Source organism: Epinephelus fuscoguttatus, linkage group LG1 (assembly GCF_011397635.1).
Source record: "Epinephelus fuscoguttatus linkage group LG1, E.fuscoguttatus.final_Chr_v1".
In the NCBI taxonomy this organism is placed as follows: domain Eukaryota; kingdom Metazoa; phylum Chordata; class Actinopteri; order Perciformes; family Serranidae; genus Epinephelus; species Epinephelus fuscoguttatus.
The window spans coordinates 47,543,577-47,570,239 of record NC_064752.1 but is presented as its reverse complement, the minus strand read 5'-3'; the positions used below and the strand labels follow the sequence as shown (position 1 = coordinate 47,570,239).

The following is a 26,663-nucleotide window of genomic DNA, read 5'->3' as shown; positions in this document are numbered from 1 at the left end:
ACAGATTTGTGAACAGTATTCGAGGGAAATGGTCTTTTGTGTATATAGAAAATGTTTTAGATCTTCGAGTTCAGCTCATGAAAAATGGGAGCAAAAACAAAAGTGTTGCGTTTATATTTTTGTTCAGTGCACGTCAAGATGACGTTGACATGAGACATTTCAAAGATGTGGGATTTTTGTTACCTAACAACACAACTTAAAAACAACAAAATATCAATGTCATCTGTCATCAATATTCCATGTCAAATTAATATTGGCATTAGATGTTGTCCTGACATAAAATTTTCGTCAATCAATGTCACAACCTAAATTCAACCATATATTAACATTGAACAACGGTGATGGCCAGCTGGGTGTCTACTTTACTATATGAAAATATAGACTCCAATATCATTGACCTTATGTGGCATGCCCCTTTGTTCGTTTGCTCCATTTCTGGTTTTGACTCTCAACATCTGGTTGCCATTACTGGCTATAGTAAACACAATTAAAAAGTCTTGGTCATTTTCAAAGTTGAAACACATCCACATAAAACTCATCATTTCAGCCTACCTTATAATATATGATGTACTGAAAAACCTCAATTCTAACCGCTTCATCCTCTTGAGGGTCGCGGGGGGGCTGGAGCCTATCCCAGCTGACATCAGGCGAGAGGCAGGGTACACCCTGGACAGGTCGCCAGACTATTGCAGGGCTGACACATAGAGACAAACAACCATTCACGCTCACATTCACACCTATGGACAATTTAGAGTTACCAATTAACCTAGTCGCCAATCTGCATGTCTTTGGACTGTGGGAGGAAGCCGGAGTGCCCGGAGAGAACCCACGCTGACACAGGGAGAACATGCAAACTCCGCACAGAAGGGCTCCCACACCCGGGATCGAACCAGCAACCCTCTTGCTGTGAGGCGAGAGTGCTACCAACCACACCACCGTGCCGCCCTCCAGGCTGTTGTTTGAATGTTTAAATCACTGAATTCAACAGGCCTATATTTGGGACACAAATCTATATGGGGCAGGCCTGAAAAATTATTTCACACAAAACTGTTGCTCAGCAAAGATGAGCAAATACCATCATATTGTTTTTTTGAGCCACTATGAATATTGTATACAAATTAGGCTTCAAATAACATATCATATATGTGTTTTGTTATGACACTTGTTTTCATGGCACCTGAGAATAACAGTCAGTTATATTGTAACCTTGGTTCTCTGAGTGAGGAGATTATCTCCCCACCCAGTAGTTATATTATAATTATGGGAATTACCCCCATCTGGGGTAATCGACATGGAAAATTAATAATGTTTAAGACACACCACTTCACCTGGCTACCATGCGCCAGGCTATAAAAGCCCCACCTTGCCCATGCACCCACTGATTAAAATTGATTGGAATGAGTACAGAGCATCCTTGAGCCTGGGGAGATAATCTCCTCACCCAGAGAACCAAGGTTACAGTGTGACTGAACATTCTCTATCGTATCGAGATTATCTCCCCACCCAGTAGTTATACCATAACTATGGGAACCCTTTAAGACACACAGCAAGGGGCCCCAGGAGACAGAGCAGATGCAAGTCCATAAGCACAAAAGCACAAAAGGTTCCTGCTGCTGGGCAGTCAACACCTGATCCAGGTCCCACAGTGGACTGGCCAGCCTCCTGGTTCGATGAGGCTGCAGTCACCATCTGCAAGCCTATAATCCCCTGTATGAGCAGCCTTGATAGCTGCTACCATGCCTCTAAGGGGTGAAGGTGATTTTCCCACCTCAAACAGCCCCTGCAGGTACCTGGGCACCACCGGGTGCAACCTACAGTCCCTTGCACTTGGGCCTTCCCTCGAAATGTTGGCTGGGTCGTGTCACTACCTGAGGTCCGCACAAAGCTGCATGGTGACAAACACCACTGCCTGCAGCTGTCTCTGCTGACAGAACCCCAGGCTGAAGAGATGCCTCTGAACTGGACACGTGTGTAGAAGAGCCAATGGCACCACTTGTGCTGAGGCTGCTATAACACCCAAGAGGCAGAGACACAGCCGCCACATGACCCTGGCACCAAGCTGAAAATGAGACAGGCAGGTCCTGATTAAAACCTTCCTCTCCTGTGACAGCTTCGCCAACCCAGCTCTGACATCCAGCCGCATGTCTAGAAACTGGGTGGCCTATGCAGGCTGGAAACTATACTTTTTCTGGTTCATGCGCAGCCCCAGACCCTGAATGTGATCCAACTCTCACATGATGGTGGCACTGCTCCTCTGTCTGTGCACGTATTAGCCAGTCATCTAAATAGTCCAGTATCCTGAGACCATGCTGCCACAGAGGCCCCAAGACCGCATCCATGCACCTGGTGAAGGTGCAGGATGTCAGTGAGATGCCGAAGGGGAGGACACAGAATTCAAAGGTTTTTCCCTCGAAGGCAAACCTGAGAAACCTCCTGTGCCCCTCCCAGACTGGGATTTGAAAACAGGCTTGCTTGAGGCTGCAAACCAGTCGGCTACCTGGACAGCCTGCTTGACCATGGACACAGTCAACATTTTGCACTTCAGGGGCCTGAGGAAGTTGTTCAGCCCACTGAGGTCTAAGACAGGCCTGAGCATCCCGTTTCGCTTCAGGACAATAAAATAGTGGGAATAAAACCCTGCCTGCTGATCTTCTTCTTGAAACAACCCAGGGGTCTGCCCCCAGAGCCTCCCATGCTGTCTGAGGGCAAGGGAAGGCTAGGGGGGATGTCGCGTCTGGAGTTAGGTGTGGGCTTGGGTGGCCCCTGGCCACTGCCATGTTTAGACTTGCCATGCCATGCTGTGTCCAGCTGGCCCCACAGACCTTCCTGCTCCCAAGCAGGCTGAGGTTTCTTGATCTCACTTCAAGTTGCCTGACACCTCCTTAGCACAGCAACGGGCTTCCTGGCCCTGCCAAATCGTCATGGATGCATGAGGCCCAAACAAGGCAGATGGTTCAACAGGCAATTTGAGCAGACACACCCTATCCCCTGGCTGCAGCATGGACTGTGACAGCCAGAGATGGCGCCTGGCCACCCAAAAACTTGCCAAAGCACTGCCAGCCACTTCACTCTGCTCTCTTATTAGCTTTGGAAGAAGTGAGGAGAAACAGAAACCCTGCTTGAAAGGCTCGATCCTCTCTAGTTTTGAAAGGAGCGTGGGGGATGACCAGCAGGCACTGACTCGAGGATCTAAGAGAACGTGTGGGATTATACAATATCATTATCTCAGAAATGTAAGCAGGAGCTTGACCATTTAAAGCTCTAAACTCTCAGCTTAGAGATGTTCCTCAGCTGAAAAAGCAGTTTCTAACCAATGTTTTGGTGTGATGCTCGAGAGACACAGCTGAGTCGAAAACAACACCCAGATTCCGAGGACTCGACTGGATGGCCGAGTCTAGAGTACCCATGTGATGCCTAATAAGGGGGATCTGATTTTCCAGGGCAATAATCAAAGTCTGTCCTGATTTCTGTGGAAACCTGACTGAAATCCAAGACATTACTTACCTTCAAGAGCATTGTAAGTCCCTCTGCCACTATTGTTTCTAAGATCTTGGACAAGAACGGAAGTTTGGAAACTGGCCTATAGTTTTTTGGTTGTGGTAGGTCCAGATTAGGCTTTTAAGTGCTGGTTGAACAACTAAAAAAAAAGCTGGGAACTACACCAATTGAAAGTGATAGATTTATCAAATTCACAATAGGGGCCAATAGAATTAAAAACTGTTTTAAGCAGCTTAGTAGGGAGAACATCAGTGGGAGACGAGGAGGGTTTCATTTTTAGGAGCAGAGCAGTGATGTCCTGAAAGAACACAGGGTTAAAAGAGGACCAAGTGCAAGGGGAAAACATTACACAGAGTTAAAAGAAGACAATGGTGAAATATTCCCCCTGATGTCTCTGATCTTTTCCACAAAGAAATGAAGAAATGCATTGCTGCCTGCAAATAATACACAGATGAAACAAGAGTGTTACTCATATCAAATAAGACTCAAGATATGATTTGAGAAAAATACGGAGTCCTAACATTCCTCAACATTTCATTTAAAGAGGCTCTAAGTTCCCTTAGGTGGAGTCTGTGAACCTCTAGCTGTGTTGACTTCCACAGATGTTCCACCTTTCGACAGTTTCTCCTAAAAGAGCGGATGGAGTCATTTATCCAGGGATAAGGCAGGTACTAGGGCACAACTAGATTTCAACACAGACACTTCATCCAAAATAGCCACACAGTGGCTATTAAAAGTCTGGATAAAGACATCAAGATGGTCAATTCCCATCAGTATATGTGGCTCAAACAAAGCAAAGTTATCAGCTGCATCCTGATTCATAATCCACCTTTGGGCTTTTATTTTCAAAGGGGGAAGATTTACAGGGAAGTTAACATTAAAAAGCACACTGCAGTGATCGCTGACATGAAAGTTCTCCACATACACATTCTCAATACTCAGGCCAAGTGAAAAAACAAGGTCCAGAGTATGGCCCTTACTGTGTGTGGGTCCAGAAACATGTTTGAATACATATTGTATTAACACCTGATTTGAAGGATCACACTTACAAACACATAATAAATAACAAATGGCAACATATTTCGACCAGTCAGAACACTTCCTTATTACTGGTTGATGGACCTGCATTTGTATTTGTGTATTTGTGTTAATAAATAACAAATAGCAACATATTTTGACCAGTCAGAGCATTTCCTTATTAGTGGTTAATGGACCTGCATTTGTATAGCGTCTTTCTAGTCATCCGACCACTCAAAGCGCAGTACATCTACCAAGCCTCACAACCCCAGGCCAAGTGTAACGAAACCAGCTCAGGACTTCCACATCCAGTGTCTTTACCTGTAAGATCATCTGAGACCAGCCACCCAGACAGCTGATACAATAATTGGTTTGCACAACTGAAGAATTTTTGGAATGAATGAATCCATCTCAGGGAAGCTCATCTGTGTGCTTATTGTCCTCACCAGGGTAGGAACAACAGCCTTCTAAACTCCTCCAGAACCGGGAGTGTAAGTAAACAGACAAATGAGATGGGCCACTTTGAGGGTCAAATGTTTATGACTCTGCCCCCGGCCTCACCTCAGTCTTGACAAACTCTCCCACCAGCCATCCTGGCGTAAAGGTGTCACTTGAGACCCCTCCAGGTCCCATATGTCGATTAACATCTTAAAAGAATTCAACTTGTGACAACACAGCCAGATCAACGGCCAGTCCAGGGTCGTTGACTATGCTTTTAAGTTCACCACATCCTCTCCCCTCTTATCACCCCTGGGAACCACACCATCTAATTCACAACCTGGTAAAGAGGAGAAATTGAACAGATGTGAGGATCGTAAATTCAGTGTGCATTCCTGAGCAGAGACTAAGTTTCTCTTGTAACCAACTTGAAATGTCTCTTGAAAGTAAAACTATACATTTTATCCATGTTCTAACATTGTAACTGTGCATAATCCTTGTTTGTTAGTTGAATGATGTTTTTTTTTCACTCTTATAGGTCATAGTATGAGAAAGTTAAAATTTCATGTGTTTAATCCCTCATTTTACATGGAGTCATACTGCCATCTTGTGACGACAGTTAAGAAGGGTTCCCGTAAGGAATCCCATATTTTGAGTTGAAATATATTTGGATTGATTAATCAACTTGTCTTTATTAATATGTGCTTTCTCATTTAGTGTGTTGATGCAATTGCAGACTAGTTTGTAGTGTTTGTGCACGAAACATTTATACTTGTGTTCCGCTCACATATGAGGTATAATAATCATATTAAATTTAATTTGATGTTAAGAGCCGATTTTGACCATAACAGAGAGAAAGCATATAATCTCACAAAATAAAGTTTCATTAAAGTTCATTAAGTTTCCTCCAAAATAAAGTAATGTCAAAACTAACAGTACCGCCTTGACTCGGACACACCCCCTCAAGTTGGTGGGATAAAACTATTGAGCGCGGCACATCTCAGCACTTTCCTCTTTCTTTTCTTTTTATGTTACTTTTTACTTTCTCTTTTTCTTTCTGTTGATGTCCCTCCTCCTAGTTATACTCTTAATGCCTGAACCCATTACGCTCTTAAACTTGGTTCCTGCGTAACTCTTTCTTTTCTTACGATCTTTTGTCTACACGTTGATAAGACTTTGATAATAATATCGAACGGCCGACGAGATTGTTTTCAACTTTATTATAAGCGAGTAGCCATAGCTGAATAGATGAGCTTCTGTTCAGCCTGCAACTACGTCAAAGATTCATCGGATCCAGCGGCTGCCAGCCACTTGTCCAGGTCTCCGCAGAGCAGGGGCTCTTTGGCCAAACCAAGAGACTTTCTGCCGCCTAAAATCACCAACGTCTAAGGACCACCTAAAGGACACCACCTTCAGGCTCCGCCACCCCTCACCGCTGCGTTCCAGTTTCTATCACCCTGCTAGAAGGCTGTGAAGTGAAGCCGGGAGTCGCCAGCGGCAGTCTGGGGTCCCCAAGAAACATCCAGCTGAGTCATTTCTTCTCAAATTAGGCCAAATCCCCTGCACCTGATGCAGCCGCTGTGTTGTGATGAGAGTTGATGTAGGAGACTTACTTATTCTGATCTTAATTTAGGTTTCATTAAATAAATGGTTTTGCGCATCCCTGCATCCCCAATTTATCTATAGTCACATACTCTCTCACTATCGCCAAACTAAATAACTGAAAAAAACTGTTACCTCTTGTCTTAATCCATCTATACATACTGGTGATTTTGTGTCATTTCATATCATCCTCATTTACTATTTATTTACTCCGTTTCTAAACATTTAGCCCTAAATAAATCTTCATTTATCGCCAAGTCGTTGTCTGTGAATATTTCTCTTGAGCAGGAACTAAGATCACTGTATAGAGAATTCATAACCCAGATACTGAGATTGATTCATTATTAATAAGTGTACTGACAAATTAATAATGGGTTTCCGGAGTTATTAATTTGATTAGTCGCTTCCGTCCTTAGGAGGGTGGTGCCCCAAATTTTGTTACGAGTGCAAACATTTTCTAAAGGTATTGCTCCTATACCAGGGTCTTGACCTGACAGCTTTTCGTCATCATAAACCCACTTGAGTGGCCACCTGCTCACCTTCAATGGTCTCTGGCATTTTGGAGAAGTGTTCTCTTCACAGACAAATCCCAGTGTACTGGGCAAATGGCAGATGGAGTGTGTGGCATGGAGCAGGTGAACAGTTTGCTAATGCATATGTTGTGAACAGAGTGCGCCATAGTGGCAGTGGGTTATGGTATGGGCTGGCATAAGCTATGGACAACAAACAAAGGTGCATTGTATTGATGGCAGTTTGAATGCACAACGAGACTGTAATGAGATCCTGAGACCCACTGTTATGCCAGTCGTCCATGGCCGTGACCTCATGTTGCAGGAAGATAATGGATGGCCCCATATTGCAAGGATCTGTAAACAATTCCTGGGAGCTGAAAACATCTTGCATGGTCTGCATACTCACCAGACATGTAGACTCACAAGTCAGTCTTTAGACGCTTTGCTTAACTAAAGACTGATGACTTTCTCCCTGATTTTGTGTTTAGATAGGCGGATACAATTTCAGAGTTTAAAAAAACTCCCTACGTTGCAGAACCAATAGTAAATCTGCAGGGCGGTCCTTCGGTGGCTCGCTGAACTCTTGTGCTTGTAAACATGGTCCCACTAGAAACACGTGTAGCGGTACAAAATGGCTCAGCCGCGCTCGCAGAAAACGCCGTCAAAGTTAGTGGATGTTTGTCGCGTTTGCGGCGACACATTCTCGCCAACTAAAAGAAACAAACATAATCTTTTACAAGGCCATGACTCATCCGTCCGGCCGGACTATAGAGGGAATCGCCTTGTTGTTTACAAATACTTCCGGGTAGAAAACCAGCAGAGTCTATAAACACAATGATTGAACAAAAATTACTATTTCTGTGTGCACGTTTAGCTGGGCTAACCGTTAGCTGTTTGCCCTGTTAGCCGTTAGCGGTGTCTGTAATAGGTAATAACTCATTAAACGGTCCGTGAAAAAAATATCTTTTCCAGCGGATATCTTAGTTACAACATGATTGAGCTAACAAAGCAGTTTTGTGTTGCTATGTGTGGTATTTATTCAGTTTTGGGAAATCACAATGTCTAGAAAGCATCAGTGGCTGCAGCTGACAGGGACACTAGCAGCAAAGCTAACATCAGGACGTCATCTGTTAAAAGCCTCCTGTTGTCGGATACGACATGAAACTACTCCAGTTAGCTCAATCATGTTGTAACTAAGACATCCGCTGGAAAAATATTTTCTTCACGGATGAGCACACGTTTGATAAAACAGAGTTAAATCTCTCGGCATCCATTTTCAAGCTCTCCGTGTGTTTGTTTCCTTGCGGACGAGAAAAGGGGGAGCGCATGTTTCCGAGAAGGCGTGTCCTTTTCAAAAATGCAAGAGGCGTTGCTTTGTTGCCGGCCGTTTTCGCCAGTGTGTTAAACACACTTTAGAAAGGAGTGTCTCCAGACTATCAGAAGGCGGAGATCTCTGATTGTCTGGTGGCGAGACTACCAGACATGTCACCCATTGAGCACTAACACAGATTTGCAACCACAATTTGAAGGAAATAATAGTTTTGTATCGCTATGTATATATCTTTTATAATAAGATAGACAGATAGATAGACAGACAGACAGACAGACAGATAGATAGATAGATAGATAGATAGATAGATAGATAGATAGATAGACATTTAATTTGTCCTTAATTGAGCTATCTGATTCACTACCCTTCATTCATCCTCATGCAGTCAGCATTTCTCTCATGTTGTCTCAAGGTGTGTGTTTTGGATGCAGTATAACTGTGCAAAACATGTAAAAAAAAAAGCTCCCCTCAGATGATGACTTAACCATCTGCAGGGAAACATCAAACACTGTAAATACTTGACTGATGATGTCAGGTCTGTTAATCTTAACTACATACAGACTGCTTAGTTCATAATAAAACAGAATTTGAATTAGCCTGTAATTTCTCTACATCCCCAGCACATGGTCACTGCGCACTTGATCTGTGCCAGAATGAAAATCTGGCTATTAAATCTTCTCCTATTAAGAGGATCCCTCGGAGAAACAAGGTTCGCAGCAGTTCAACACGTGACTTTTCATCTGAACATGATACAAAATCCCCTCCAGCATTATCAGACTGGTAAATATCAACTCTCTGCATGCCCTAAGATCATCTCTGCATCTCAATATATCACCACCTGAAGCTGTGCGTGGCACCAACACTGCCTGGGTAATGCTGGTATTTAAAGGGGAATCCTCAAGGAGCAAACGAGTTCATCTCCCAATGGGAAGAGAAAGAGGATGAAATATGAGAAGGGGGAGGACAGGGAACAATAACAAGGCAATAAGGTTTGGGTAAAGGAAGGAAGAAACAGGAAATGCAGGAGAGTTTGGCACTGTAATTCATAAATATGATGCACTGTCCTATTTTCACAAGATGTCTCTCCTCCTTTTTCCTCTTTTATTTTGTACACTGTGTCACTTGTCCCCTCAGCATTACACACACACACACACACACACATATATATATCTATATATATATACATATATATCTATATCTATATATATATATATATATATATATATATATATATATATATATATATATAGGTATATATATAATATACCTATTCTGTCTCATTCTGAAGTCTGGTGCTTGGGCAGTGACTTCCGTGTCAGACACTGACCAAACTAACGTTTGCCAGGTGCCATGGAGGCTGGTGTTTGCTTCCCATATTTATGTAAAGCCAAATCCTGTTTTTTTTTTGTTTTTTTTTTGCTAAATCCAACCACGTTTTTGTTGCCTTAAACCCAACCACATGTGTATGTTGACTAAACGTAACCAAGTGTGTTGTAGAAGAAAACTATTGTCAATTTGCGATGTTATACCAACATAGCACATTTATTTTGAAAGAGACTGTATACAAACTGTACATTTCCTGTGAAGTGTATTTTAGAAATAGACAATGCATTTAACGGACTGAAGGAGAAGACTGACACAGCAATCCAGATAGTCAAGAACAGATGTGCCCAGGCTACCTTGTACGTCATATGTCGACATGCAAAGTCCATGACTAAACATTGATATGTGATGAGGTCGGAGTGAGAACGTGATGAAAAAACCTGTTGATATCCAAGTCTTTCAAAATGAAAAGTTCACGACCAAGCAACGATATGTGACGAGGTTGGAGTGAGAATGTGTTGACCTTTCTGTTGCGATGTTCTTGCTTCAGTAGTTAAACAATAGATTCATTGTCATTCTACAGAAAAAATATATGGTTCTACCTTAAAATTAAATGTTCAGTGCTTATAAAAATGCAACTCAGTGTTGACATTGCACATTTCCACAAACTATGAATATGTTACATTTGCACGTTATTACATAGCAGATACATAAAGATATTATGGTTCAACAGTGCTGTGGTTACCATGTGGTTAGGTTTAGGCACAACAACCACTCTGTTATTAGGAAAAGAACACATCTTGACCGAAATACATGCTCTTCATGTCACTATCCCAACTGGAAACTCGGCTATCTCTTGTGGTAAAACAGCAACAGGATGCAGCTTGGCTGGTGTCTCGCCAAAGTGTCACACCATAACAGCCGCTGCAGCATAACATATTTCAGCCAGCTTAAAAAATGAGTATCAGTGTCAGTGTACGCTATATTTGAATATTAGCTCTGCTTTACCATACACGCTAACCAATCAACACTGCGGAATGGAGTCTGGTGGCCTTGATATAACAGCTTATATTCCCTGTTGCAAAAGGCTGTATGACCACAAGGTAAAGTGGTGAAAATATTCAGAATATATATTAATGGTTTTTTGGTGGGAATTTTATGGTGGCTAAAAACTAACAGAGGCAGAGTTGGATCAGCACAGTCTGACAGTTTGATTTTATGTACATGATGTGAGGATTTTCCAAGTGGAAGTTATTATAAATAAACACTGTGGCTGTGTCTGACATTATTCACTCGTTTACTACTACTCACTATCAGTGTTGGGCAGTAAGACATTATTAGTTAGTTAAGGTTCATTCTCACTGGCACGATACGGAAATGCGGGACGGATTAGCGGAATATTCGCGCAGCACTTTTCCGCCCTCAAACCATACACACAGGCGCGGTACGGACGCGGTGTGGAATTTCGCGTTGTTGTGTTCCAAGTCCGCGCAGTGTGAACGTGGACGAGAGTAACGACAGCAGCAGCAGCAGCGAGCTAGCAAGCTAACGTTTAACAAGCGTCAACATCAACTTTCTTTAGCACTTACCACTCTCACCGCAGCCACCAAGCTGGACAATGGACTGCCAGACGTTGTCCTTTAATTGTTCATAAAATCATCCCGTCTTTTATCAAAAAGGACAGGGTGCTGTGAAACAAGGTTTATCAACCTTTCTCCCATACTGTCCTGCCTGGCTGGATTTCGGACTCTCCCGGGTCTGCGCCACTATAAAGGCCCTGTCAAAATACCCGCACTTGCGCCCTTGCACCCCTTAATTGTGCGCTCCCGCTAAGGGGCGAAAGTGCGTAGGGTGTCCCAGTTGTCTTCTGTTGTTATCAAGGGGTGCAAACCTGCGCCCTTAATGCACCCCTTCCGAAAGTGCACATCAGACCTCACTTCGCTGAAGGATTTTACCCAGAATGCTCCATGATGTCGTGACGCCTAACACTGCATAGCTGGCGGGCACAACTCACCATCTTCAAACGGTAACTGACATGTCCGCGAGCCAACTCCGACTGACAACAACCGTTAGAGGAACATAACGTCAAACAACACGCTGTGTGGACTTAATAATACATGACAGGGCGTTAATAATGAAATAATATACAGTTTACAGTTGACTGGAGGTTTGTATGACAGTCCACATCATTTTACAGTTTTGATTGTGTCTTTAATTATTATTATTTTATTACTGTATGTCTTTATTTTATAGCCTATCACAATTTATCCAAGCAAAAAACGTTTTAATAGGAATAACGGTAATCTAGGCTACCTTAATGGTAGAGTAAAAAAAGACGTTACAGCTAATATACACATTATTTACAGGTAAATTCAAGGGTAAAATTTAATTTAATTTAATTTATCTGTTGGCTGGGCATCAGCATCAACAGGGCCTACTTGGATCTGATGTAGATGCCGCCTTCTCCTGCGGCTCCTAACGCCGGATTTCCACTGGATGCGTGTCCTTTGCGGAACGGCAGCGCTGGTTATCCGCTGCGTGTCCCGCCGTCCGTCAATACCCACCGGCTGCGTTTGCTGTGCGGTGCGGTGCAGCTCCGCCGGAAGACATCTCAGTGCACTGCCATGATTAATATCTCCTCGTCCATGGTGTCAACGGGGTGAAATGACGTCTGAAAACCTCTGACCTGTTGACTTCAGGCCTGCCTCTGCTCATTATGTAGTTTTCAAGGTGTAGTGCAGGGAAATATGATCAGCCGTGAACACTGTGTATTTTATTTTGAAAATTAACTGGATGTTTTATTGTGTTTCTGTGCATGACTTCCTGCCCCGCACGATCTGCTCTGTGCTGAATTGCTGCGTTGTGCTCCGGCGTCCGGCAAAAATAGAAGTCCTGCGTATCTGTTGCGGAGGGCTCCAGAGTGCTGGAGCTGAGACGGAGCCGGAACGCAGCACAGCCGCAGCCGGTGGAAACACACACATTGACTAGAATTGAAAAAAAATATAACATCCGGTTAATTTTCAAACCGGATAACCAGCGCTGCCGTTCTGCAACGGACGCGCATCCAGTGGAAATCCGGCATCACAATTACATGATCATTGAGTATTTACACCTTGCTTTGCTAAAGTGCATCTGCTCTGTGAGCCTGGTGATATTAGTGTGATGTCAGAATAGAAAAGTGTTTTGGCAAACTGTCAGAGGACGCAGTCCTAATTGGGGTGACTGCTTGTTAAACCATGTGTGGTACTTGATTTATACATTAAATACACAGTATGGGGGGAGTGGGTGTGGAGGACTTGGACTTGCAGGAATATGAATTAGAACACCTGTGATTAAGCTAGGCTGAATAATGCAAGAACAAGTAATATAAATTATTATTTTTACTCTGATAACATCTTGTCATCAAAATAAAAGTGCCTTGCCATGATGCACTAGAGAGACAAAATATAATTGTCTGTCAAACCTTGAAGGAGCAACTGACTGTGCAGATATGCAACAGAATTACTGCCTGATGGCTGCGTCAGACTGACATACTTTGCTGGAACACTGCAAGACAAACATTTACCTTGACTTTCCTCGTGTCTTGCAGATTGCAGGATAGAGATTTGGAAATCTGGGGCTGGGGGATTTATAAAATACCACAAGAATTTCAAGTGAATCCTAACTGAAATTTATGGAAATCAGTAACACTGGGCCAGACAGGCCGAAACACCCACATGATGTTCCCAGTTAAACCCACAAATCTGTGAGAGGAGCACCTACTGTGCCCACTATCAGAGAGAAACAGAAGCTGTGTCAGGACTGTGGTAAGCGCTAATAAACACTGATCTCCTGTCCACTCAGCTGCAACCTTTTACCTGCAAGGTGTTTTTGATTTATTACCCCGTGTGGGGCGGGCGGGTGGAGCTCAGCCCTCCATTAGTTCTAATTCCTAATGATAAGACTGAACAAGGTCAGACAGAACAAGGTGTGACATTTGAGGGATTTAATCTCGAGCTGAATACCAAAGAAAAGAAAAAAGACAGACAGCGAGCATGAGAACTCACCTCCCATCTCTGTCCCAGTCGTATACATCCACCTTGACCGTCCTGGAGGGAGGGGAGATAGACAGAGGAGAGAATCACAGAGGGAGGAAGTGTGTGATAAAAAGAAACAGAGAAAAAAGATTAATAGAGTTTCAGAAAGTAAGTCAGGAGCTAAAATTCTCTTGGCCTTCACATCAAAGAATGTTTCACATTTTATGATGCAGAGTAACAGTGTCAGATTTCATCAAAGAGGATATTATAGGAATCTTTGGCACTGATCCTTAAGCTACGTCCACACTGTAAGACTTCGTACTTCATTTGGATAATTTGCTCAGATTCGATTTTTTTTTGTGTGGCATTGTTTACATGATTTATAAAAATGTGAGATTCCAGTGTGAACTAGTCACTGTTCTGAACTGACCTGCATGAGCAAAAGAAAAATAGCAAAGCCATCAAACACAGCACACTGTGGTACAGAAGTAAACATGGGGGCCAGTACAGTCAGAGCTCATGGCTTCATTTATAAGTTGATGTGCAGTGGGAGCCAACGAATTCATGAGCAGATGATAATGAGGATGAGCAGAAAGAGAGCTGAATTTTTAATTATAGCTTTTTGTGGAGCAAGGGCTGCTACTTTTGTATGGAGGTGTGTGGAACTGGAGCCAAGAGTGGTGATATGGTGGTGGTGATGAATGGCTTCACTGCAACAGATTTCATCCAAAATTTCAGGATGTCAATGGTTACTTCAGTACCTCTCCACAGGACATTCAGGTCAGCCGAGAGACGTAAAAGTGAGGTCCCATTGCAAAAAAAATGTATCTCATTTAGGAGCACGTACGAAAGTGGCCTACAGTAAATCAGAATGGAAAAGATCAGATTCTACGTCATTTGTGCTGTTCACACTGACTGTGTTTACCTGCACATTAATATTCCACTGTTATTCCAAATATGACAATATTCTAAATATGCACAGGTCATGTAAACAGCATTTTCCATTTGGATTTTCTGATTAGGCCTTTTTCTGAATTTAGCATTTTACGATTAAGACAAGTAGGATATGCCGGTATTAGATTTAGGAGCATTCTTTGGACATGTATACAGCGTATTCAGAATATGCTTCTCAGTTGGGGTTTTTACTGCAGTTTGAGACACATGGCCTCTTGTCAGTTTATGGTTGGCTTTGTGCGTTGTCATGGAGACATTGTACACAAACCAACAGTTTACAGGGCTGAGGTTGAGTGCATGCCCAAAAGAAAATCCCACATTCCTGGTCAGAAGGAGAAAAACACCTACTTTTAAACATTATGAAAGACTATGATATCAACAGGTTTTTCCAACACATTCTCACTCCGACCTTGCTGCATATCAATATTTGGTCATGGACTTTTCATACCGACATATGACATGCAAGGTGTGTTGGTTGTTGACATTCTGGGACGCCATGTCAACTTCAGCCTGTTCCATGCATTGTCTGTTTTTTCAAAATACACTTCCATTTTCACAGGAAACGTACAGTTTGCATACAGTCTCTTGAAATAAATGCATTACGTCAGTACAACATTGCAAATTAACCTTTTTTTACTTCAACAAATGCACAAAGTTACGTTACACGCATGTTGTTGGGTTAGGCAACAATGTAGTTGGGTTTAGCTAAAAATAACAATGTTTGGCTTTACAATCATACTAGCGTCACAAGTGAAAATTGGTGGCTGTTGGACTGTTGTTGTCCTGCCGCGTTTCCCTGCCATTAAACTATAGCAGTGACCAGCTGTGTATCATGCCAATATAAAAGGATGTCCGTTCTCATCAGTGTCTAACGGTGGAAGTTACTGACCAAGCACTGATTTTTGACAACTTCAGAGGGAGACCAAGGTGGTTTTGGATATGCACAAATATCATAATGCCAACCTTTTCAAAAAGGTGGCTGAAGGAAGGAAGGACGGAGGCTGTGTTTGCATAGCCGAACAAAGCCACTGCTGGGAAACTCTGAAAAATCCTATTTTGATGCAAAGAACCAAACTATCAAATTAAAATCATCACAAACCATGTCACACATGAAACTGGGGCTGTGTGTCCTCAAGGTCCTTTTCATCTTTTTCTAAAACTTAAAAACTATATTTGTTATTTTATTATTTTTCTATTGTGAACAAATTTTATTAAAATACCAAAAACAACAATGTGTTTGTCCATATCACAACACTTTCTAACTTCACCTACCCTGTCTGTAGCACTCAGCCCCAAGCCTATGTGTTCCTATTGAAGATGTACATCTTTAAATACAGTTCACAGATATATAGTTTGTTTAAAATAAAAAGGAAAGGAAACCTAAACAATTTCCCCAGTCATTTGGTCACTGTTGTTTTTAGCAAATGTTAATCGAACAGGAGGAAATAGCACATTTGTCAGGGACTTTTTTCAACGGTGGAATAAACCCATATTTTGTGCTCCAATGGCTATTTGTGGCAGCAGGATGGTGTGAGTGTGGGACTGAGTGAAAATCAACCACAGTGTGTGCATTCATGGTAATGAAGGAACACGTCATTCAGTGCAACAGTGTGGCGCACTGATCTGTTTTTAAAGCCTTTAGAAACACAGCTTGAAATAGTAAAAATGCATATATTATATCAAAGTCGAGTGTCTCATTAATCATCCACAAAAGTCTGAGTGAAAATAACCATTCTTAACTATTAGGAAACCTGGTTTAAAAACAGCTCATTTTGCTGTTTAGACCACTTGCCAGGACAGAGTGGGTGTGGCAGATAACGCTCTGATTGACAGCTCCCTTGTTTTGATTGACATCTCCCTGGCTCAGCAATGGCTGCAAATTTAATGGTGCTGGCCGGCCATCTCTCTGGCGTTGTGTAGAAGTATTGGCCCGCCTCGAATAATGTTCCCCTCCGGCTAAAATTGTGTTTTTCCCGCAGCATCACTTCCACGATTGGGGATATGTTTATGCGCAGCAAAGCTAACTGCTTGGGGTTGGGGTTAGGGGTGAGGAAGGGTGCACATTACGTCCCCTCCCCGCGAGCTGTCACTGGCACCGGGCCCGGGGGCAAGCCTGGCCGCTCACAAGCCGCCTCTTACTGCAGCTCCACGAGCTGCAAATGCTTGGATTGTCTCTGGAGCCAGTCAACCTGATTCGAGTGCTGCTGGGAGCTCGCCGGAGGCAGAGCCTCCGCTGCGTCGCAGCCGAGCGGTTCAGCCGGTTTACGATCTGTATTTTCTAAACATCAGACTAGAAAGCTGTTTGTTGGCTCAGACTCACAGAGGCAGATTTAGCTGGAGCAGAAAGGTTTTGTTGCACTGCCACTGGGGGGCGGGATGAGACAACTGACGGATGATTTATATTGGTTTGGAATTTATTGCGTAATAAATCTCAGAGATAACCACGGCTAAATCAAACCCAATTTCAAGAATGTACAAAAACTTAAAAGACAGATATTTCGAATTTGGATGGAAAGTGATTTCTAATTGTTTTTACATGTTTAATATTATGTACCTAAGACCCTAAATTGCATAGTTAGAAAGCTATTGTGGATTTGGGTTTCCAGAGGCTTTAATAGTGTCTGGACAACAATGGAGCACAGAGGAAGAAGATGAATCTGGCTTGGATACACACACAATGTTTGTTAGTGGAGACATTCATTGTTGTTTTTTCATAGAATTTGTACCTGGAGTAATACAAATAGCTATGACTATCACCTGGGTTTTAATTGATAGCTCCAGGCAGTGTGTGGTCATTGAGGTTGAACAGGACAATGTTTGACAAACTGTTAGTTTAAATTTTGCTATTGCTCTTAAAAAAAGAAAGAAAGTTTTGGTTACAATAAAGTGAAACAATGAAGTCAAGGTAAGAGTCCAGTTTTGAATTAAAATAAAGAAGAAAAGAAGAAAAAATGTGCATGTACACGCGTTTTGTGCATGTGAGATCCAACCAGGGGCGTTGCTAGGAGTTGAAAACATCTGGGGCTTTAGCCCTGAAGTGGGAACAATTCTTTACCTGGGGGTTCGTCGTTTCGCCGAGCCATAGTTGTAAGATTTCTCTTACCGCTGTTGTTTTGCCGTGAAACGTTACTTCGGCCACACGGTACGTTCTGGTAGACTGACATGTTGTGCTGCATTCAAATGAATCTGGGCGAACCTGATGGGCTTTAGGACCCGGGGGGAGCATAACAATGACTACAGCCATTACAGTGCTGTCAATCTCATGTTGGTGGGTATAGCGTCATTCCATTGACTCTAACAAATCAAACGAAGTGTCAGTCACTCAAATCGACCAATCCGTTGCGGAGATATGAGCCTCCAAAGCACAAAAGAGTAAATTTGCTTAGAACATGGCACTCTTAAATACTTGATTCTGATTGGTCAATCAACAAAATTCTGCGGTGTTTATTTCTTGAGGTATCACCACTGCTCTGCTGCTCCGTTGCTCCGTTGCTAGGGATGCCATAGCAACGGCCTTAGACTGAGGAGCATCAAAATCAGTTAACGTTAGTCCACGCAGGCCAAATAGGATCGGAGTGGCAAAATGCAGCATTTTCAGGACATCACTTTTAACATTTTTGGAGATAATTGGAAATAGATGGACCAGTAAATCGAAAGCTTTGCTTTCTGGCCCAGCTCCTTCTTCACCACGACTGTCCATTGCAGTGCCCACATCACTGCTGATGCTACGCTTTACCGTCAGTTCATCTCATGCTCCATTCTACACTTACTCGTGAATAGGACCCTCAAGACATTTGAACTCCTTCTTTTGGGGCAATTACTGTCTCCAAACCCAGAGGGAGCGATCCACTGTTTTGCAGCAGAGAACCATGGCCTCAGACTTGGAGGTGCTGACTTTCATCCCGACTACTTCACACTCTGCAAACTGGAGGTCAAGGTGTGATGAAGCAAACAGAACCACATCATATGCAAAAGGCAGAGATGATAATTCTGAGGTCCCCAAACCGAACTCCTTCCTCCTCAAGGTTGCTGTCCATGAATAACACAAACAGACAACGGACAACCCTGGAGGAGGCCAACACCCACTGAAAGCGTGTTTGCCTTTACACAGAGTATGCAGACACAGCTCTCATTTTAGTCACACAGGGACGGTGCCGTAGCACTGTTCCGACCTCTCATTAGTCCGACGTCCTGTTGTTCTGATATGTGATTATTACTGTATTTGTGTACCATAGAGGACCAGCAACGCAACAGAAGTAGGCTACTGGTCGAGATACAAGTGTCATAGAGAGGAGAGAATGAAACACCATAACCTCCTGTTATTAACTCTGGGGTCTGGGTTGCGTGGGGAGCTTTCCGCGGTGCTGAACAGCTTCCGGCGGGCGTATTTTTGCCTTGATGGTGCGCCGCGACCGGCTCTGGGTCAGCTGGGAAAGGCTTGAGGCGGAGCAGGCTCACGGCTTATGTGTTTGCCACTTTCTTTTTCATTTTAACCCACACCATGATCTTTTCCTAACCCAACCAAGTGGTTTTTGTGCCTAAACCTAACCAGACCTTAACCACAGGGCATCATGATGATTTCGGAACAACGGGACTTCGGAACAATGGGTTTAATATGGTCGGACCAATGGGATGTCGGACCAATGGGCAGACCCCACAGGGACTGGATGGCTGTGATTTCACTCTGGCTGCTCTAAAAGGCCGGAATGAGGCTGGATTAATGGTTTATGGCCAGTGTAAGTACAGTCACTTAGATATTTGTGAGATTGCTGCTGCATTGCCTCCACGTTGGTCTCAATAACACCAGCACTGGCCTGAGACTGAGAGCACGGCCGACTGCTGGCATTATTCTGACCAGCACAGAGTCCAACCTCCTCTTCACATATTTAGCTGGCTCTGTCATTACGATGCGGCACAGCTGCACAGTGGTACAGTGGTTAGCATTGTCACATCACAGCAAGAGGGTTCATAAACCCTGGGTTGAGGGAGCCCTTCTGTGTAGAGTTTGCATGTTCTCCTTGTGGCAGCATGGGTTTTATAAAAAAAAAAAAATGTTGAGTCTACCAGGGTTCCAACATCACAGCATGTAGGCTGGAGTAAGAACCATCGCAGAGTACAAGAGGTAATATCTGCATCTCTCCCCGATGAACAGAACACCTGCTATGCAGGCTTTGAGACCAAGTCCCTGGCTGAGAAAGTACAAAAGGCCCAGGACCCCTGCCCACTATTAATATCCAGGGCAGACAGATCTGTCAGAAGGTTTAATCCACACAAGGCACCTGGCCCCTGTTATTTAGAAGTAATGTGATCAGACTTTGGGGAAAAAAGGGTTGTTTAAAAGGAAAAAAAAGGGATTCTGAGACTGGATAAGAAGAAGATAAACTTTATGAAGGGAATGGAAGAGAAATTCATTTTTTTTTTAACTTTGATGTCATATACACACATATGCACCAGCAGGACCATACATGACTATACAAAAAATAAATAAATAAATAAATTTTATATATATATATATATATATATATATATATACATATTTATATATAGATATATATGTATATTTCTATCTGTATCAGGGTGATCCAATCCAGTGTTGCTTTGAGAAAACAGCACAAAAGTAAGATGGATTATCTGATCCTGGACAGCAAAATATAGGATTTCCAAATCTGAATCATTCTGACCAAATGGAACAACTGGGCCCTGGACTTGATGGCTTTCCCGGCCAAGCTCTATAGGTCAACTGCTTTTCTGTAATTGTTGTGCACATTACAATCAAGAACTTGAAATATGGCTAATATATAATTATGCAGTTTTTAGTTTGTTGCTATGGAATACTCATGACTTGGCTTGGGAATCAAAGGGTTGCCAGTTCAAGTCCTCCTACGGACCAAGTATATAGCATGCAGTGGTCTTTCAACAGGGGAAGCTCACTTTAAGTTTACATCATAAAATCTGTCATATTGTAGCGAGGCAGTAACTTATAAAAGGAACATTTAATTGAAGCCATTTTTCAACCACACACATGCCATAGAATCACAGCAAAACTCACCTCAAAGAGATGGGTTTTCAGATGGGTTTAAACACCTGAACTGTACTGTACAAACGGTGAAAATGAGCTATATCGCTTATGGAAATAAGGAACTCCAGACGGCATTCTGTCAGAAGACTCCACTCGCAAATATCCGCATGGGACTGAGCTCGAAATACGAAGTGCTGTCTGTCACAAAGGGGTTCAGCCTTTTAGACGATTCCTCCAATCATCATGCATGCACTGAGCATCCTCTCCCGCCTACCGCTCCATTAGGTCCCAGAGAAGCTAAGCCTCCCTGGAAGTGACGATTTTGTCGCATTTATCCAATGACCGTCTTGCTTTGCTGCATGAAAAAACCTGCTCAGTGCTGCCGCGCTGTCTCATAGGAATGCTTGGAGGCTCCGCGTCCACCGTGTTACCTTATGGGAATGGAGCAAGTCCTTGAATTTTTTCACAACACATTCCTGGAGATGTTTCATAATAATAGCCTTGTTTTTAAAACAACACATGCTGTCCACCGACATGCTACAGAGCTTTGCATTTGAAATGGATATAGGAAGTAATGAGTTTGTATACTATATACTCTGTATTTTAGTTCCTCCCTCTTTTGGACATCATGCTTACAGTGTTAATTTTGTTGACAAAAGAGACGAGACATGACGAGAATGTTAATGGTGGACCATTGGACACTGTAAACCGAGAACGGCTGCACTTGCAGTCATCTTCAAATGCTGCATGAGCGACAGGCTTTTAAACTCCAGTAAATAGTCTGCACCAAGATGTTTGGCTCGCCAGCAAAACCATGTGTGTCTGACTATGGATATTGGAGCTGCTAAATGGATTTCTGGTGTTTGTTAGATGCAGCGGTGGCTGTTAGCAGTTAGCTCTGCTTGTTGTGTCTACTTTAAAGTAAAAAAAAAAAAAAAAACATAGAAAAAATAACAACTAAAAGTTGACTAAAATGAATCAATATTTTCGTCTCAAGACTAAGAGTAATCTAAAATAGCTGTCAAAATTAACACTGCATGCTCATCAGGTGTAATTTTGTTATGTCACATTTAAAGCCATGATTCTCTCTGACCCCTGTGTTGTCGCTCACCTGTCATAGTCTCCATTACAGAGTGCTCTAACAGGGATGGTAAATGGCTGCCAAACGGGGTTCAGATTGTTCTTGATCACCTCAGTCTTGTGGCAGATGGTGAACCTGGAGACACAAAGAGGCAGCTCAACATTTAAACTTTTTGTTCAGGTTGATGGGAGCTGGGATTGGTCAGTAAATCTGGCTTTTATTCATTTATTTTTCTTTATTTTGTAATGCAAGGATAACAGAGTAAGTGGAGACAGGTGTAAAGACAGTTAAGAAAGGAGACTGTTATTACCTATGCAACAGGCTGGCACCGGAGCCACTGGGAAGAGCACCCCACTAAAGACAGGTAAATCTGGCTTTCAAAGGTTTTTACAGTGGTTTCATCTCCACCTCCTGTAGTATGTCCTTCCTTCCTTCATTCATTCATTCATTCTTTTATTCATTCATTTTCCGCAACCATCCTGTTCAGAGTGTAAGATGTAAATTTTGCCTAATTAAAGAATATGTTGTATATGTGTCTATTACACGCTCCCTGGGTAAGTATTCAAAGGCAGCTAATTCAGACAGGCACAGTCTCTTGAAATACATTCTAACTGGAACAAATCTTCAGCATGAGGGCAGAAAATGAACAGGTTCACAGAAGGGTTTTGATCTTGAACTGTGTCTGAAATATTGAAGGATCCAGTACAGATTAGAACTTTCTGTCTCAGTGTCAAGAAAATCTATTAGCCCTTCTTCCATCTGACAAACAGGAAGCTTTCAAACTCCTCATGGGACCAGCTCCAACAGAGAAATCTGCTGGCAGATTTTCAGTCACTGTCAGTAACTAGGGTAGAGTAGGCACACTCGCCTCAACTGAACGACAGATGGACTGTACTGTAATGTAATTACCATAACTTAAGAAACACACACACACCTAACAAAAACACACACTTACGTCCCATCCTCGTTGCTCCGGTAGAAGACAAGGAAAGGGTCAGACTTGCCAAAGAAATCCTTTTTATCCAGCTTGTTGGCACAGAGCTGCATGGTGGCTATGTCCTGGGAGAACAACAACAGTTCATTATTTACATGGCCTTGTTTGTGTTCAGACTTACAGCTGGACTTTGAATTAAACACCATTCAGTCATTAATTCACTTGGACTTGAGCCTTTTTGCTTGAAAGACCCGATACCCTACCCACGCCCACAAAAACACTGTGATCTGTTTAGAATAGAAAATCCACAACTTAAGACTCAAGGCTGTTTTTAGCTAAGACTCAATGGAAGATTTGACCAGCAGGACCTAAGACCTGAGTTCTTGTCAGGTATACCTACCATGGCTAAAACTAGATTGCATTAGTATGAGTTGAACCTACAAAAACTAAGTGTACTTTATTGATGGAAAGTAACTGACTACACTCACTTTCAGAGGTGGGTAGTAACTAGTTACATTTATCAGTTACATTTACTTGAGTAACTTTTTGGATAATATTTTACAAATAAATCAGACGTTACTCAACAGTTACTCAGTACTTAAGTAGTTTTTTCACCAAATACTCTTTTACTCTTACTCAAGTAATTATTTGGATGACTACTTTTTACTTTTACTTGAGTAATATTGTTCTAAAGTATCAGTACTCTTACTTGAGTAGAATATTTGGCTACTCTACCCACCTCTGCTCACTTTAGTATCCTACTTCTACTCCACCACATTTCTAAGGGAAGTATGTACTTTTTCCTTTTATTTGACAGCTGTAGTTACTTTTCAGATAAAGAATTACATGATGTTGCTGATATGACTCAGCTTATAAAATAAAGCACATTGTAAAGAACAAAGCAGTGGCTCCCACTTTCTTTGGCCTGTGACTCCCCACAAAAAATGCACTGTGCTTTCTGTCTTTAAGCGGATTTTAAGCAAGCTTTGTAATGTTGTGACAGAGAAATGTACTTGGTTTGGAGTCAGTAAACTGCGCTGCACAAAGCGTAGTTTAGTCAGAAGTTGGTGGTATAGGCTATGCCTTACGTATGGCTGTAATCTACCAGTAAATAGGAGAAGAAGTTGCTGGGAAACTTGGTTGGTTGTTAAAGTTGCCTTGGCTTCCTAACCTTTCTACGACAGAGAAACATGGAGAGATCTTCAGGTTTCAAGTTTTAATTGTTTTTTCATGTCAGCTCTATTGGCTATGTTCCATGCTGCTTGGAAATGAAGTCACAAAATGCAGTGATTCTGTAAGCTATTTTGTTGAGTTGCCTCTTAGTGAGGTGCTCTGAGTAAATTTAAATGGGGCTTTTATTGTGAAAGGTAAAGGCAGAAGGGGTGAAGCTGTGATGTGGTAATGTGTAAAGTAACTAAGTGCATTTTGGTCTTGGTTCGTGCTGGTTCAGACTACGGAGCCTACATGTTTTTAATGAATTATCTGCATATGTGTACGTACAACTATAACCCGCGGCTACAGTTTGAATTCACAGGAAGGCGCCAACAGCAGAAACAGCCAAACAGTCATATGAGTTAAATAGTTGCAATGTCAAAATGTATTTGGCAAAGACATTTTCATAGCCCATTTAGCTCATCAACTCTTTTTAGACAAAGGCAAAAAAACAACAAGCAAGTATAATTTCATTTCATTTCATTTTATTTTATTTTGCACAATTAAGGCAGTGTTATCAGTCATTTCCATATAACCTTTCGAAAGTAGTTCTTCAAAATGCGCATAAAAATACATTCATGGAAATGCATGGCTTATGAGACATTAGCAGTTTCCCTCTAAGCATTGTTTATACCGCTTTAACACTTGAAAGCTGGTGACCCTTTGAAGGGCCTGACACCAGGGTTGGTAACCACTGCACTAAAATACAGTGTATAAACGAAAAAATGGCTCAACACTGAACAGCTACAACAGTAGAATGCTTCTTATTATGCACTGATTCATCAGTGTTATCTAATCATGTAATAAACGTCATCGTCGGGACATTGCTTTATGAATATGCCTTTATGCCTCTTTCTTAAACTAATGGGAAAAAAACAAGGCAGCAATACTTAAGCCGCATGCTATGTATGCAGTGAGACACAATTTAAACTAACCTAACTTTGAGTTAAATAAACAGTATGGTGAAAGAAAAAGACAATATTTTAACTCAGCCTGTCTTGCCTCGTTTGGTAAGTGGTTTAGTATATTTCCAATAATGCACTCTGAGGAGTCCCAATAAACATAGTTGATCACTTTATCGCTTATTTTACCTTGCATCAATTTGATGCTGCTGACCTTTCCAAAAGCTCATGTCTAGGGTTTATATCTGCCTAAAAACATAAATATAAATGAAAACTGTGTTTAGGCAGGTTTTCTTATTTCCTAACACACCCTCTATGAATAGGTTTTCAAGCAACATCATCATGAGATAAACACAAGCAGGAGATCTAAAACACCTGTTTTAAGATAAGAAAATGCTGTTATTTAGTATTTATCAGGTTTGCTGACTCTCACACTTTGACCATGAAAGGCATGCAGTTGACACTTCTCACACACTCTTACGGCATACGTCCATTTTCTTATGCAATGAAAGCTAACTTGTAACTGAAATCACAACATGTTCTCATTAGCAGACCTTCATACACCAATGCTTGTTATGCCTCTTGGCACGAACACTGAAGGCACCCTTTGCCGTATATTCGATGCTGAGAGCAAATGACACAGTAGAAAGTCAATTTAGGGAGGTGAGGAGGAGAGAAGAGGAGGTGGATGGGTCAAACAAGCAGACTTTCACCCAGGATATCACTGTACATGTCCTGTGTGAAACCAAAAGTTACCAACTTTAGTTTACCAACTAGTTACCAATTTCAAGGATAACGGTGACCGGCCGCGTATCATGCTGCTTTAAAAGGACAGCTATTTTTGTCAGTGTCTGATGCCAGAAGTCACTGACCAAGAGCCAGTATATACCATGTTCTTGTTTTTTTGGTAAAGCTAACCAGATAGTTTTGGTAACTAAGCCTACCTGAGGCTGCTTGACAACTTAGCCACGTGTTACAATGTGTTTCACCCTGGAGACAGCTGTGCATCACATATAGATGCTAAAGGGTGCGTCTCATAGAAACACCAAAGGGTGCATTCAGCATGGGTATCACAGGCAGACAGAGGGGTGTGAGAAAGCACTGGTATTTGATGATCTGGGATGTTTGATAATGTTGCTGTTTGAAAAGACACTGACAGCCCATGGAAAGATAACAGTGCAACAGCAGCACTGTAAAACACTGCAGTCAAGCTAGCTGCCACTTCAAGTTTGATGCCCATCTATTCATGGTGTTAGGGTACTGGTATGTGAAGTGGCCAAAGAGCACAGTAAAAGCATTTGAGCAATCATTTCTCACATCAGTATTAAGTTTGAATATGATATAACAGTTGCCACAATAGGTTTGCTGGGAAGCACAGATGATTTCTGCTCAAACCGTTTCAGAAGTAGTTTCAGCTGAAATGATTTTGTAACGCATTGAAAACGTCCTGATTTGTAAACTCTCATATAAATAAATACATATTTTTCTTATCAGGCTATGACCATGTGCAATGGAATGTTATTTTGATGGAAGGTTTTGATAAAATTAAGGGGAAATTTAGAGCAATTTACATATTAACATTAATAATTTCCTCATATTTGAACTGTCATAAAATAAAATCCTCAGAGGGTTTTCTAATTAAGTCCTCAGAATTACCCTGACTATAATCATGTCAAATTTTTATTGTACAGTTTTTTTTGTTTTTGTTTTAAAGAAAATTAAAGGAAAATTTACCTCAAAATACATTATAACACAAAGAAAATGTACTTATGTGAACTCTCATAAATTATTTTCCTTTGAGGGTTTACTGACATTTTCAATGTAA

The 26,663-nt window shown here is 42.0% G+C and overlaps 1 protein-coding gene across 2 annotated transcripts in view; it reads right to left on the bottom strand.

Annotated features, from left to right (window-relative positions):
- Positions 1 to 26,663, bottom strand: part of LOC125885530 (copine-9-like) — a 312,413-nt gene that overhangs the window by 65,886 nt on the left and 219,864 nt on the right. For both annotated transcript variants that reach the window (XM_049571170.1, XM_049571177.1), the window contains 3 exons: positions 22,746 to 22,849; positions 21,821 to 21,925; positions 13,767 to 13,808 (listed from right to left, as the gene is read on the bottom strand). In XM_049571170.1, coding sequence (XP_049427127.1) covers positions 13,767 to 13,808; positions 21,821 to 21,925; positions 22,746 to 22,849 — 251 coding nt within the window. The remainder of the gene's footprint in view (positions 1 to 13,766; positions 13,809 to 21,820; positions 21,926 to 22,745; positions 22,850 to 26,663) is intronic.